This window comes from Ambystoma mexicanum, chromosome 7q (genome assembly GCF_040938575.1).
Source record: "Ambystoma mexicanum isolate Mex_15411 chromosome 7q, UKY_AmexF1_1, whole genome shotgun sequence".
Lineage (NCBI taxonomy): Eukaryota > Metazoa > Chordata > Amphibia > Caudata > Ambystomatidae > Ambystoma > Ambystoma mexicanum.
This window is the reverse complement of record NC_090941.1, coordinates 410,064,272-410,078,883: the sequence shown is the minus strand read 5'-3', so window position 1 is coordinate 410,078,883 and position 14,612 is coordinate 410,064,272. Positions and strand designations below refer to the sequence as shown.

The 14,612-nt window shown below is 44.4% G+C and overlaps 1 protein-coding gene across 7 annotated transcripts in view; it reads right to left on the bottom strand.

Annotated features, from left to right (window-relative positions):
* DIAPH3 (diaphanous related formin 3) overlaps positions 1-14,612 on the bottom strand; it is a 2,562,783-nt gene that overhangs the window by 1,631,450 nt on the left and 916,721 nt on the right. For all 7 annotated transcript variants that reach the window (XM_069640497.1, XM_069640493.1, XM_069640496.1 and 4 more), the window contains one exon: positions 6,989-7,105. In XM_069640497.1, the coding sequence (XP_069496598.1) occupies positions 6,989-7,105 (117 nt within the window). The remainder of the gene's footprint in view (positions 1-6,988; positions 7,106-14,612) is intronic.

Here is a 14,612-nt window from a genome sequence, read left to right as displayed (position 1 = left end):
GATGAGCACTTCAAGTTGCACACACAAGATGCCATCATCGTGAACATGTGATTTGATGGTATCAGCCTCTTGTGCACAAAAGCAGACTCATCGAGAAATTCCAAATTCCTCAGAATGGCAGTAGAGCAGCCCATCCACTCAACCACTGCTGCAGCTTCTTTTTCCTGGGGTCGAGGATTTAGGCACTTTATGACCTTTGAACATTGATTCAGTTACACTTTTTGAAGGGTGGTCAGAAGAGGTGCACTGGTTCAGGCAGAGGTAGGAGAACGCAGAACTCTACCAGTTTCAGCTTTTCTCCGCCTTCTGGATCTCATGGGTCTGCAGCAGGAAAATGCAGGATGCCATCATCTAGATCAATGTGCATATCTGATACAAGCATGCAAAGAGGTAGGCTTAGAGCATCTGCTTAACACAGGACAAATTGATGATTTCATGTCTGGTTAGCACAGATGTGAAAACATCTATGCCAGTGGTCAGTGTGACTGCTTTTATACCCTTGACAAGAAGGGATAGCTTGTTCCACTTCATTTGTAGGTCCCCTAGAAGTGTGATCTAAGCCGCAGTATAGAGCTTATAGGGATATAGCACCTCATGTTGCCTTACTTATGTGGGCGCATCAGAATGATCAGAAAATACTGAGGATTGTGTGTAGAATGGTATTGTACCAAAACATTGAAGACAATTTTTTGAATCCCATAACAAGTTCTTTTAAAAAGCATTAAGTCAAAATGTAGATGGGGATTGGGTAAGGGGATTAATTACGGAGGTGGGGATGTAGGGAGTGAACAGACCCTTCTCTGGTAGTCAGTGGGCTTATTGCTGCCACTGCGATGAGGACATTCTCCTAGAATGCTTGGCATGCTTGTGTTTGGATCCCAGACCTTTCTCTGTTGGGTAGCAGGCTTGTTACTGCCAATGCAACGAGAAAAATTCTCCTTGGATGCTCGGTCCACCCTCCCCAATAATTTGACTGTTACTACTGGTCAGGGGGACAACCGCTCTCTCCGCCACCTGTGTCCCAGCCGAGTCTCTTGTACCTCCCATTACCTTCTTTGGGACTTGGTACATCATTGGGACTTCCTAGGACTAGGGTGCGTCTCTCTGGGCTTCTCTCCCCCGATTCCGCAGCACCGCAATGGCTCCACGCTCTACTGGTCTGCTCGGCTTTATCTTCCTGCTTCGTGTTGGAGTCCGCTCCAGCTGGACCCACAAAGAACCCCCTCAGCGACTTACTAGCATCCTCTGCTGTTCGCCATCCCTGGTCAGCCCACAGGATTTGAAACTCCTGCTCTGGAGGTTTCCTGCTGCCTCTCCCAGCTGGGCTCGATTGAAAAAGTCTTTTGTTCTTGATGGATTTTTCTTCATGCATCCTCGGGGCCACCTCGTACCAGTATTAGTAAAATCAGTCATCTTCATGTCTTCTGTGCTTTTCATCCTAGTACTTACTGTTGTGGCCATTTCGCCTTCACTCCAAAAATACATGGGTCTACTCTTAAGGAAGTCGTTTGGCATTGAGGAGGGCAGCAAGTTAGGGAAGGTTGGCATGTGACGTTGGCCAATGGGCTGTACCCTAGGTGATCGTCCTTGTCCTCAGAGGAGGTGTCCCTCCCTGTGAGGTTCTGCATTAAACCACCCCTGGGGAGATTATTTAGTAGCGGCAGCACCTCCCTAGCCTCATGGGAAAGGGCTCCCCCTCGGGAGAAGTGAAGATACCTGGTGAATCGTCTGAACGAGCTTGTCTCTGTTGGTGAGGTACAAGTCAAACCATGAAAGGACGGTGGCATCAAATCCAAAGTGGGGGGGACAGGGTGTAGAGTAGCACTTGTGGTAGACTCTGGTGAATGTGCCAGAGATGGGGCAGAACCAGGAAGCAGATTCCATGATGAGGAGTGTCTCGATGTCTTGGATGGTGGCGGTTGTGGTGCTGCATCTTGTTAGGAAGTCAAAAATCCAAACTTGTAATCTTGAAGTAGGTTGTGTTGTGTAATATTTTGGTGTAGTTGGAGGAGACGGTCTTCTTGACCTTGCTAATGAAGGGCAGACAGTGGCTAGGGCTGTAGTCTTCTAGGTCATGAAGTGTAGGCTTCTTCAGTATGGGTAGTATATGGCCAGTTTTAAATGCATAAGGGAAGATGCCTTGCATGAGTGAGGCATTGATAGTGTGATGGAGTGGAGTGAGAGCCTTTTCTGTGATGGTTTTGAAGTTGGGGGCTCAGATGATGTCATCCTTGCGGGAGGGAGCACTGAGTGATGCAATGATGTTTTTGAGTTCTTCCAGCATTATGAATTCTGGTCATCTTGGGGTGTGATGGCATGGCAAGGGTCTCTATGGTGAGTAGGTGGTCAATGTGCCCATGGATCTTTTCAATTCTATCTGTAAAAACAAGTAGACTGCATTGGATTTTCCCATAGATTTGGATAATGTGGGTGTTGGTAGAGGGCTAATGCAGTGCTTGAATGCATTCAGGAGGGCTCTGCTGTTGGAGGCTTCTGCTATGGATGCTGCGTAGATGAGCTTTGGCTAAAGTGACCAGATTCCTGCGGGCTGAGTGGAGGATTTTCAACGTAGTGAGATCATCTTGAAACTGAGTTTTTCTCCAGATCGTTTGATGATGTCATGTTTACAGTCGATGAGATCTTGTGTATGCTAGGGTGCAGATGACTGTTTTGTTGCTTTGCAGTTTCAATGGAGCATGGGTACTGGTGAATTTAGAGTGCAGTTGTGCTGATTGAAAAGGATGATGTCAGATAACCAAGTTAGTATGGAGGCTAGGTTGGAGTTTTTTTTACATTTTGTAATATGGAGTCCAAGGAGAGGTTTTGAATAGGAGTTGGTGTCTTTGTTGGCTTCAGTTGCCCTTCATGGAAAGCTTTGAGAGCTGGAGTTTGATAGGTACGGCTGCATGGTCAGTTAAGACAAGCTTTTGGGGAGCAATTGAAGTCTGGTGATGAGGTGGCTACCAATTCAAAAGGGCTGCCTTTGCTGTTTGTGGCATCAGAGATGAGCTCTGGGATGTGAAGGCTATCAAGGAGAGTTTTATTGTGGTTTTCTTGGGTGCTTGCGCACCTGGCAGATTGAGGTCTCCCAAGAAGACATCGATGGGATGGTTGACGTTGATGCAATGAGGTGGTCAGTGATTTCATCCACAAAGGCTTTGTTACTCTGTGGTGGGTGGTAGATTAAGTGGAAAGAAGAAGTAGCAGTGTTGTATAATCCTGGAGTGAATCCATGAAGACTTGCCGATGACTGCCACTCTCCTGATTTATCTCTATGGTTGACATGCTGGCTGATGTAGTGGGCAGTGACACAAATCTGGACTATTCGTCCCTTCCCGCTAGAAGGTAGGCACCCCCTTTGAGGCTAGAGCGGTGAGCTGGCCCAGAAAGGGACTGGGCAAGTGGGACCTCACTGGGAGTGACTCCCCTCTTGAGCACAAAGACTCCCATTCGGACAAGGAACTCCTGGTCTAGAGCACATCGTCTGCCTACATGGGAATTGGAAAGAAAGTTGTTAGTTTTGTTTGGACTTTAGAAGCATTGACATCCCTTCAACCTTTTTGGCTTCAGGTAATAATAATAATTTATTTTGTATATAGCGCTACACACCCATAGGTCTCAGAGTGCTCAAATAACGGAAGACATTATTATCCCACAGAGTGGTACTCCGATAATGCTGGATCCCGCCTGAACTGCATAGTCAAAGAGGAGCAACACATCCCTTTCATTTGTGAGGATGTACATAAAACGACGAGGAACCTAGAATGGAAGAGAGAATCCTATGCAGAGGCGAGTCTCTGACGGGAAGACGTCCTGGAGGGGCAGACCCACGCTAGACAGCAGTGTCGGCGGTAGTATGGAGAGCAAGGGAATCGCTAGTAACACGCAGGAAGGCTGGCATTCTGGCAGACCGAGAAACCCCAGTTGGGAGAGAGACAGATGGGAAAGTAATTGTCTCACCTAGTGGCGTGAACACGCAGACGCCATTGGGACCAGACCACACCATGGCAGAGAAGTTGGATCCACGATCCCTGCATAAGAAATGCAACTACTGCTGAGTCGGGCAGAGAAAGAGAAGTGTCCGCTTCCAAAGAGGTAAGGCCTTTAAAAGGGGTGAACCTTCGTATCAGAAGCTGGGAAAGCTGTAAGGGTTACGGGCGCCCGGAAAACCTGAATAGGAAGTTGTCCCACCAAGGCCCTGCTAAAGCAAGCCTGTTGGAGGGCCAAATGACTTTGGGGAAACACGCAGAACTGAGAGGAGCTATAACTTAGAAGGTTCCAGTGTTTAAAAACAAGACAAAGACACTGCCAAGCACCACGTGAGAAATAGTGGAATTGGATTGAGAAAACGTTGTCTTTCCTGAGAAAAGGAAACCGTATGCAATATAGGTAAAACTTGGAATATGGCATACAGAACCAGCAGAGAGGCTGAAGACTAATGCAACTATTGATGAATTTGTGGAAAGGGATCCAAACTTGACCAACTTAAAACCTTCTTCCTTAGAAAAAGGGATCCAAGTGTTTGGGCCAGGCAGAAACCAAGCACTGAGGTCATTGCTCCAGCCTCCTCCTTGTTGTTTTTCCTAAGCGGTAGGGCCCGTTAGCTATTACATTTGGACTAAGGACCATTTCCTCTGGACTTTGACGGGCACCATTAGTTTAAGTTTGGTAGGTATGGAACTTCCCTCATAGCGCAAGGGGTAGATCGACACTTTCTTTTTATTTTGAATAAAAACCCCTGATTGTCAGTTCTTAGTCTGACTCCTCCTGGTTCGCAACACCAGAGACGGGCACGACAGGATGTGGGCAAATATACAGCACATATTCATGACATTCTTCCACTCCTAGAATGTGCCCTATTACACATCAACATCCCCCCCCTTAGCCATCACATAGCATTCCATTATGGAGATCAGTATCCACCAAGAGATAGTCTGCTTAGTAGTAGTTTTGCCATTCCATGACCCACAAAATCTGACAAAACCCTTGTAGTCCATTCTAAATGCCTTTGTTTTGGAAGACCCCCATTTTAGAATCCAGGCAACGAAAAAGATTATCCCCCATCCATAAATAAGTAGGAGGGAAAACACACAATGGTGGGTATTCTTAGCGGTGCCACTGTAAAGCTACCTTTGGAGTGAAAGACTCCCTCTCAAGTAACCTTTTCCTAAGAAAACACAAATTATTAAGGCTCTACAAAATAGCCTTATGTTAGAAAGCTCATCTAGTGCCGTAAAGAAGATTCTTGTCATTATCCGTAGTCAAAAGGGGCAACACTACAAAGGCTAAAACAGAGCTGTAATCAGAAATATTGAGACCAAGCCAAGATTCCATGAGGGATAACGAAGCCAGGTTGTCACAGGCGCAACACTGGAAAGATCCCGATAAGCCCCAACTTGGTAGAAATAGTGGGCAATCTGGGCACTGGAGAAAGTTTCGGCCACGTCCACGGATACCCTCCTCGAGTTCAATCAAATCTGGCAACTATTTCTGACATATGGCTCAGCAAACGAATACAGTTTCCCCAAACCCAACACATTAGTTTATTTTCATTGTACTGAAGTGGAGGTTTACTTAGTTGCGAGTTAGACCAAGCCAGTGTTGTCCCCAAGAGGGTGGGATTTGAACCTTTGTTGCACTGCATTGTCTTGCTTCCAAGACAAACGTGTTGCCCCTGAGCTATCCCCTGCAGCAGAGAATGGAAAATAACCTTGCTCAAATAGCTCATAACCATTAACTGTTCCAGCATTAAGGCAGTTTTCATCTCAACAAAAACTTTAAAAACACTATTACTAGCGTCAATGATCCAACCACAATATTCCAGCCATCTGCAAATTGGCTGCAAGGATCAAGTTCAAGACCCTCTGCATCATCCACAAGGTTTTCTGGGGCCTGGGACCACTACGTCCAACTTTCTCTTCCAAAACATCTTCCTTCTCGAGTTCTCCGCTCATCCACCTCCAACTCTGAGGGTCCGCCGCTTCTCCAAACGGAGATTTGGGGCAGATCCATCTCCTCGGCTGGGGCCACCCTCTGGAAAAGCCTCCCTGCCTCTCTCAAACTTAAGAACCACCTCTGGTTCCGGAAACAACTCAAGACCTTCCTTTTGGCCTTCTCTCTTCCTCTCCCCTGCTGATGCCCTTGACTGCTCTGCTCACTGGTTACTTGGTCACCCTCTGAACTCGTACCCACGCTCCTGCATATCCAGTTGTCCTTGCACCGCCTCCGGGCTCGCCAGCACTGTATCTGCAACCATACAGTCCCGTCTTTCTGCACTTATGAGCCACCTGCTGACTGCACTTGTGAGTTTATTGCACTACCCCCTTCCACTGCCCACTTGGCACTTCTCCCCTTCCCTGCACGATCTGCACGACACATGGCCTAGTAAGATCCTTGTTTTGGCCTTCCTTCGTTTACCCCTCCTTATCTTTTCGCGCCTATAAACATTTGTGTACAGGTGCGTTATAAATGCCACATCATATCAAACACAAACAAAATCAAACAGTAATTTCTACTAACAACGAAAAAGCAATTGTAACTTTAAAGTTTAAAAAACACCTTAAATTTAAAAAGAAAATTTATAATGCAAGATGAACAATTATGAACAATTATGCTTCAATAGATAATCAGTCAAAATTATTTGACGTGAGACGTGAATCGGACTCACGGAAAACACCAGAGCCCACCATGCATTATCCCTCCAATATTCTGGTGTCTTGCTGTCAAATTACACTCTTGATTTGGCACAAAGAATCTAAATGTGTTAACCCTATTTAGGAACCCAGGAATTAATATAGAAATATTCATCTGAAATTGCATTTTAGGAGTCTGCTCTTGCATAAGCAAGCAACCTACATGCGTCGCCATTCCTTTATTACTGCAGTTGAGAGCGGCATAAGAAACTAACATAAGCAATATCCGGCGTTTACACATAGAACATCAAGAGAAGCCAAAACTAAAACATAACTTGCAAAATGACTTCACTTACCGTACAAAGTAATCATTCCTGATCAGCATCAGGTGCTGCAGAATCGAAAGAAAATATCCCTCCGCTCCAGTGTCCTTAACTATGTTCCAAACCATGTTAAAAACGTCACCCGCATCAGTGAGGTTGTTAAGGAGCAAAGCGGGGAGTTCAACAGACATTTGGAAAATGAACCAAAATTATAGGCTACGTGGAATATTATCTTGCATTAAAAACACATTTTCAAGATTTACTTCAAATTCGGTTTCCTCCCTAGGTATGGAAGCAGGCCCCGGGCAGGTGAAAAGTTGGGTTTAGTGCAGCGATCTGGGATTGGAGAGATGTTCTCTGTAGAACAGGGCCTTCATGTCCTTTGAGTGTGAAATGGAGAGGGACAGCCTGATCTGGATTGGAAACATGTTCCAGAGGTTCCATGTAATAATGTCCCCGCAAAAATCTCGCCTGACAAAAATGTTGCTGTTTTTTGCGCAGACATTATTACATTGAACATGCGGGGGGACAGCCCAGCAACTCCTGATTTTTTTTGTTTTTTTTGTTTTAAATGGGAGCTCGGGACATCCCTGCAACCTGTCCCCATACATGATGTCACCATATGTTGTCAATGGCTTTTTCCGGCAACATTATGCATGGGGACATTAGGACCTGATACTGTTCCAGATGCAGGGTGTGTAGCAGGAAATCTCAGTTTCCTTTGTTTTCAGTCTGGCTATGTTGTGGCTTCTGGGGTGCATTGGAATTTTGAGCTGGCAAGTTTCGTTGCCAGTTAGACTTGTTGTTTGGTTGTGACTGATGCACGCTGTCTTGATGACGATGCATGCTTGGAGGGTTAGCTAGTGCAGCTCCTTGAGGATATAGTTGATGGGGTGGAATTTTCTTAGCATTGTGATGAGGTACGGTGCAGTGTGCTGGGTGGCTTTTAGAGGCATAGCCCATCTCTCAGCCCATACCCAACAGGGACATTCGCATGCAACACCCACATCGGGCATGCACCCCGTCCACCGCCTACATGATCCACCAGTGTAGCCTCAAACACTCCAAACATCATTCTTCATCTATCCCCCATCCCTGCAGGTCCTTCATGACCTTTCTACCAAACCAATAAGAGGAGCAGATAAAATTATAAAAGCATTGCAAAAGTTAATATTTAGCAGATAATTAAAAAATGTTGTATAACAAGATATGGATTCTAATCCCACCTTCGACACTTGAAAAAGTTGTTTTATCTTTGTTACATCAAACTATGTGTGTGTGTGTATAAGTGTTCTTATCTGCCTTACAAGCAAATTCCCAGTAGTAAACTTAACACCATTATAAAATACTTTATTAAATGAAATAGATAATAACCAAAAGAGGGTAAATAGTATAGATTCCCATTAGCAGACAATGAAACTAGACCATCTGGGTTTTAAGCCCACTCTCCCCACTTAGTGATTTTACCAAAATCATACAATTGAGGCCATTTACCCCCTTCAGTATATATCTGCCAGGCATGTGAATACTTTGAAATAAACTGGATACAACTATGCTGTAGCTAAGAACACATATTGGAGATGAAAGGACAGGACGGTGGTGTATCCCTTTAGCCAAGTGGATGAAATTGGAGCTAGATAATCCGCATTGTAACATTGGCTTCTGTGAGGGGTCAGAAATGAAAGCTGGACACAAAGTTGTCATGTTTTGGTTAAAGACTTATTTGAATATGAAATGTGTTGGGAAAATGTCTCTTTGACAGTTTAAAAAGGAAGTTCCCTACATAAAAACCTAAAACTAAGGCTCTTTCTCTGTCAGGATGTCAATAACTGAAAAGCAGCCCTTGTGTCAAAAACATCATATCCTGAAACTCACACTAAAAACAAAACAAAATGAAATGTCTTCAACCCGATATTGGCAAAAAAGTATGAATGAAAATGTTCTCCAAAGTGAATGACCTTTGACCCAGAGGGTGGTTCCCTTGATCTGGATTCTGAAATGGGATGGCAATGTCTCTTTTACCAACAGTTCCTTTGTGTATCTCCTCGATTCCCAATGTTCCGGTTAGGCAACAAGTTCTGTAACAGTCTTTCTTTAACACAAGTGTGTTTTGTCTAGCAAACAGTGTCCTTCTTTAGTATTACTTGTAGCTTTGCAACTCGCCTGCTATACTCTCTGACAAGGACTCTTTGTGCAATTCTAACTGCCTGGTGTAATCTCCTGCAAGGACTTTTTGTGGTTTCACTTGCCTGGTATCCTTCCCTTGCCAGGACTACTTATGCGTTTCAAAGTTCCTCTGTATCACCAAAACTGCATACACCGTTCTAGACTCAGCAAATCTGCAGTAGTGTGAATTCAAACTTTGCCCCACACTTGCATCTCATGCATCCATATCTTATTGGGGCTTGAATCTGTACTTTGCCCTTTCTGCATTCAAACAAACTTTGTGTAGTTTCTGTATTAGCAATCTCATAACATTGTCATTGTCGCGGTCGCCGAAACTCCCCAAGGTCTCTGCTTGATTTGGATTGACTCACCAGTTCTCTATAGCGTTTTCGGTCCGGTTCACGCTTCTGCAGTGTGCCTCTGCCACTTACGTCGCGCTCTGTATTGTGGAGACGTCCTTCCGACTTCCTTCCTGGCTCTGCAGTCACACGCCCGCTTTCTTTCAGGCCCTAGTATGGAGAACGCTGCCTCTTCGAGCTGCCGGGCGTACAGGAACTCTCTTGCGGCTCGCAGTGTCTCAACTGCACTTCCTGCTCATGCACTGCTTTTCTCCTTCTGCGGACTCCTCTGCTCCGCCACACCAGTACGTGTCTCCTGTGCTCGAAAGCCTCTGCATAGGAACCAACATCTTCTCCTGCACTGCTATCCTCGGTAGTGCAATTGCTATCTTTAATTGTCCCACGCACAGGTGATTTTGTAGAACTAGTCTGTAAATTGAGCTATGAGCTCCACCTTGTTCCAACTCCTTCATCCTCCTCGTCTCAGTACTTCAGTGTATATGGGAGTTGGAGTCTATGGGTATCTTTGGACATATAGTGTTTATATAGTTTCTCTCAGTGGCTTTACATGAAAGAACATTTTCACAAAGGTATATCGGAAGCAAAAAGAAATGTGTTGGAGCTGTGTGCGTGTTGGTCATAGATGGGTGTTTGACCTAAAGAATATCGGCAAGAGGTTTCTTTACTTTCTCTATAAGGAGGAACAAACAAATGACAATGGGCCATTAATATTTTAGCCAATAGAGGGTCTTCTGCATGGGAAAAGGGGGGAATATCACGTCTCTTTCAATGAAGTCATGACATTTCCCTGTTAGTTGTCTCCTCCCATGTGATCCTTCCTCACATAGCCAACCCCAGGGTCAAGATCAGGTAGCTGCTGCCGTCCCCTGGCCACATGGGAGGAGGCCACGGATGGGGAATCCAAAATGACTCCATTGTATTCATTACACTTCCACAGTTGACTAAATTGGTTTGATCGTGGAAAAATTACTTCATCTCTCTGCTCTTCCTTTGAATACCTAAAGTGTACGCCCAAAATGAATACTAACATAAAATACTATCATTGCACCAAAATACTGGTGATGAGTTAAGGTTTTGCCCCCTGCTACTCCCTCTGAGAAAGATTTCCCAAAAAGGGTGCCCACTGCAGTTTGTGCTTCAACCTGGATCCCTTCTAGCCTTGACCTGGTTTCCCCAGCCTCTCAGTTGCTGATACCGTATACAGGCCAATCTCAATAATGCCCCAACAACTTACTGGTCAGATTCACACACATGTGTACCTACCTCCACCATGCCGATTGGCTCTCCAGGTACAATCCCTCCCTTTTCAAGTTTGTTCTCCTGGTCTATAAAGCTATCCAGTGTCTTGCTCCTCGGTACCTGGCTGACTATCTCCATCTGCTCCAGCTATCCAGTATCTTGCTCCTCGGTACATGGCCGACTATCTCTGTCTGCTCCCAATCTCATTCCATCTAGTCCTCCTATGCACTCATCCTCACTGTTCCATGCCACCCACTCGCCACCTCTCGGTTTCAATCTTTATTTCTATGATCCCCGCTACATTGGATCCAGCTGCTTATCACAATGCAAACCAGCTTGACTGTGGATCGCTTGAACCTCGGCTTAAACGTCACCTGCTTTCCAAAGCTAGAGCTCGCCCCACCATCACTCCCTACTAGCCTTCCCAGACCCACCAGTCCACCTCCAGTGACTGATTATAATGTCATTTTGTATATTTGCACAATAATCCTTTTAATTTTGAATTACTTCCACCCCTAACCGCCCCAGTGAATATTTTGTTTTGGTCTTGGTTTCGCTCCTTTGTTCACAACTTTGAACAGGCTTTCAGCTTGGTCTCATCTTTGTGCGATTTTATAGGCACCCTGCTGAGGAATGCCTCCGTCACCTGTATATTTGGTATTGCAAGGAATGAATGATCGAAATTGCAAGCCACGTTCTTCAAATAAATACAAATGCATTCTGGCTCCTCCTTTCCACTTGCACTTTACAAACCTTGCCCGCTTTTAACTCAGGGTGAAGACTAACCCGAATAGGCTAGCATTCATTAGTTATTCCCTGGCACTGCCCTTTGCACTTCGTTCAATTATTTCTGTGTCAACTTTTTCTTCTTTTTTTTTAAACTGTGATTGTGTTAAATATGTTGCTCTGCATTACAGGAATGGCACAATTATAACAGTTATTGAATACTGTACTACCCAGCGCACATTTATTTCAAACACGCATCAAAATAAAATACATGTTTCCACGACTTACTGGCTCCACAATCATGACAATTGTCTTACACAGATTACATCACACGGAGCCTCTCGGAAGAGATCAGACAAACAGCCTTAAGGAGAAACAAAGCAGAAAAACCTTACCTACCCTTAAACATGCCTTCAGCAGGTAGCTGACGATTGAAGAATTCAATCATCAAAAAAATGTATTCCAAACGGTGTGAACAATCATAAGAAGCCGGCAATCTTTGCAAAGTGCTCCGAGACCGTGACTGCAAAGTGGAAGAGAATGAACAGAGTTGCAACTACCACGGCGAGACATCAGGAGATGCTTTGCGAGGCACCTTCAATTTTATTTTTTGTAATATATGGTAGCCTACCTGCCCGTGTGCTTCCGTTTTTTAGGTCCCTCTACAGAGTGCAAACTCCCTACTTGCGGTCTTGCCAATATGTTAGGGGGATCATGCTGCCAAGCAGCTCTTGGATGCATGTACTAGCTATACGACAGTAACGGCCATGTTGTAGAAGCCATGGTTTTAGTATGAACTGGGATGACAGTCGTAGAAAGTTGGCAGTAAAATATGCTTCTATCTATCCATCTATCTATTCCAACAGTATTTTTCCACCTATGCCCTAGATTTATTTGTATTCTTGTTATCTTTGTGTAAAGGGTAAACTGCTCATTGATGTATGGCTAACACAGGCCTTTTATTTGGGCGAAAATAAAAAATGAGACAACATTCCATCCCCTCCACACCAAACTAGAGCGTCTGCTTATGTTTACGGTGGAAGAGTTGCAATAATGGACCTAGAAATGGGCAAAACGGCGCCCAAATGCATGGTGTCCATTTTATATTATCTGGACCGCTACTAGACTGCTCTGTGTTTGTGGCTTTGTCCTTTGCTTCTGGCTTTCCCTTTCCACTACCAATCCATTGCAATTGGCTGAGGCAGAAACGTCTTTATGGGAGGGCAAAAGGGGCACTTGCCCCGGGCCCCCACCTTGGAGGGCCCCAAGAAGCAGCCTTATTAAAAAAAATAGTCAGTTTCCCTAAGTCAACAAAATTAACTATCACGCTCATGCTTGGATCCTGGCTTTGCCAGCAGATGATACAGTGATCCTGGACAAATGTTATATCACTGACAGGACCGTACTGCCTTCTATGAAAAGGTTTGCTTCTCGCATACTGGTGCATCGTTTGGCCAATTACCCGATCTTTCCTATCATGTAGAATATTTGAGTGGAAGGCGTTCTAGACAGAAGAATGCAGACCAGATATTGCAGGCTTCTTACAAGCATATTTTAAGGTCTGCTTATGTGACAACAAAACGGTTTGCTTTTTTGTACAATTCAAAGGTTTTTTTTAGCACGTTTTTAAATACCATTGCGCAAGCCTTTGTTTGGGGTGTATTTAAAGCTTTAAAATACAAAAGAAAAACCAGTCTGAAATCTTGTAAGATCACATCCATTAGTATGCTGCTATTTATATACTTTCCTCGATGATGGAGACAATGAAGTGAAAATCATTCACATCTTGCATAATATGTTTCTATAACGTTTTGTTATTTAAAATGTTTATATTGGGTTATGTGATTTTCATATTTTCCAAGTCATTTCTGTAAAATGGGAATATTTTAGTTCAGGGTAAAAACTAGAAAAGAAATTGGTAAATAGCAGAAATTGCAGAGTGGGTACGAATCCCAGCTTCACCTCTTAATCAATGTGTGATCCTGCATATCTCATTTAATCTTGTATTTCCTCACCTGTCAATTGTCCCAAAACCTTTCAAATTTGTCAGCCCTTCAAAGTGATTTCGTTCTCAGGTATGATCTTTAAAAAAAGACACATTCATGGTTTCACTGGCTATATATAATGTTGCTTCCTCTATGATGATAGTGAGCATTGATATATTACACACCACCGCCACCTGTTTCTTTGCTCTCAAATGGCAACACTGCTTGAAAACCATGTCCCACTTCTAATCTCAGTCTGTCTGGATACAGACACCTTCCTGGTATCTTCAAATCGTCATACACTCTCTATGCTATGGCATGTGTAGTTTTATTCTTGCTTCCCATTGGTCGCCTGTATCCATGCTTGAGCACTTTTGCTGTCACTGAGGCAGCTAATCTGAGTCATTTGACTATTCTGGATTATTTGTATCTTTGTCATAAAATCTGTATTCTGCAGTTATACTATGTCCAGTATACCTTCAACATGGCTGCTATTGATGAAATGTTTGCTGTACTTATGCTTGAACACAAGTACCCTCCTCGTAGAATGGTAATGTTGCCCTTGAAATGCTACTAGTTTATCAGTCTGATTACAACAAAAATGAAGAGGGTAAGGTATCTGAAAGGGAGTTTACCATGCTTATTTTGATCTCTGCGAGGCAGCATATCAATCTATGGGTTGTTATCGTGACATGGGGTGGGGCGCACTAGATATTCTATATCCCTTAATTCCTTTGGTCTGTTGAGGGGGCCCCAGAGGTGTCCGTGCCCGGGCCCGCAAAAGTGTTTAAGATGGCCCTGGGCTGAGGCAGTCGGATGACCACTGCCCGTTTCCCAGCCCTCTCCTAATGCTAGCTCATGTTGCTCTGCACTTAATCCGCATCCATCCTGCCCAGAAAACACTTTGTAAGGAGTTTAGGGCCGAATTTATACACTTTTGGAGGGATATTGTTGGGTTTTAAGTGTTATTTTCTGCGGGCTGCCCCTTGACTGCACTTATTATGGCCTAGTCCTTTGTTTCTGGCTTCTTTTTTTCCCTCCCAATCTCCACCTCTTAAGCACTGCTACAACAGCAGCAACTGCGCCCGTTAACATGCGTGTCCCTGGCCCTGTCTGCATTGCCACCGTTTGGGCAGAGAAAATGTATCACACAGTTTAGGTGAATCTACGCTTTAATTCTCC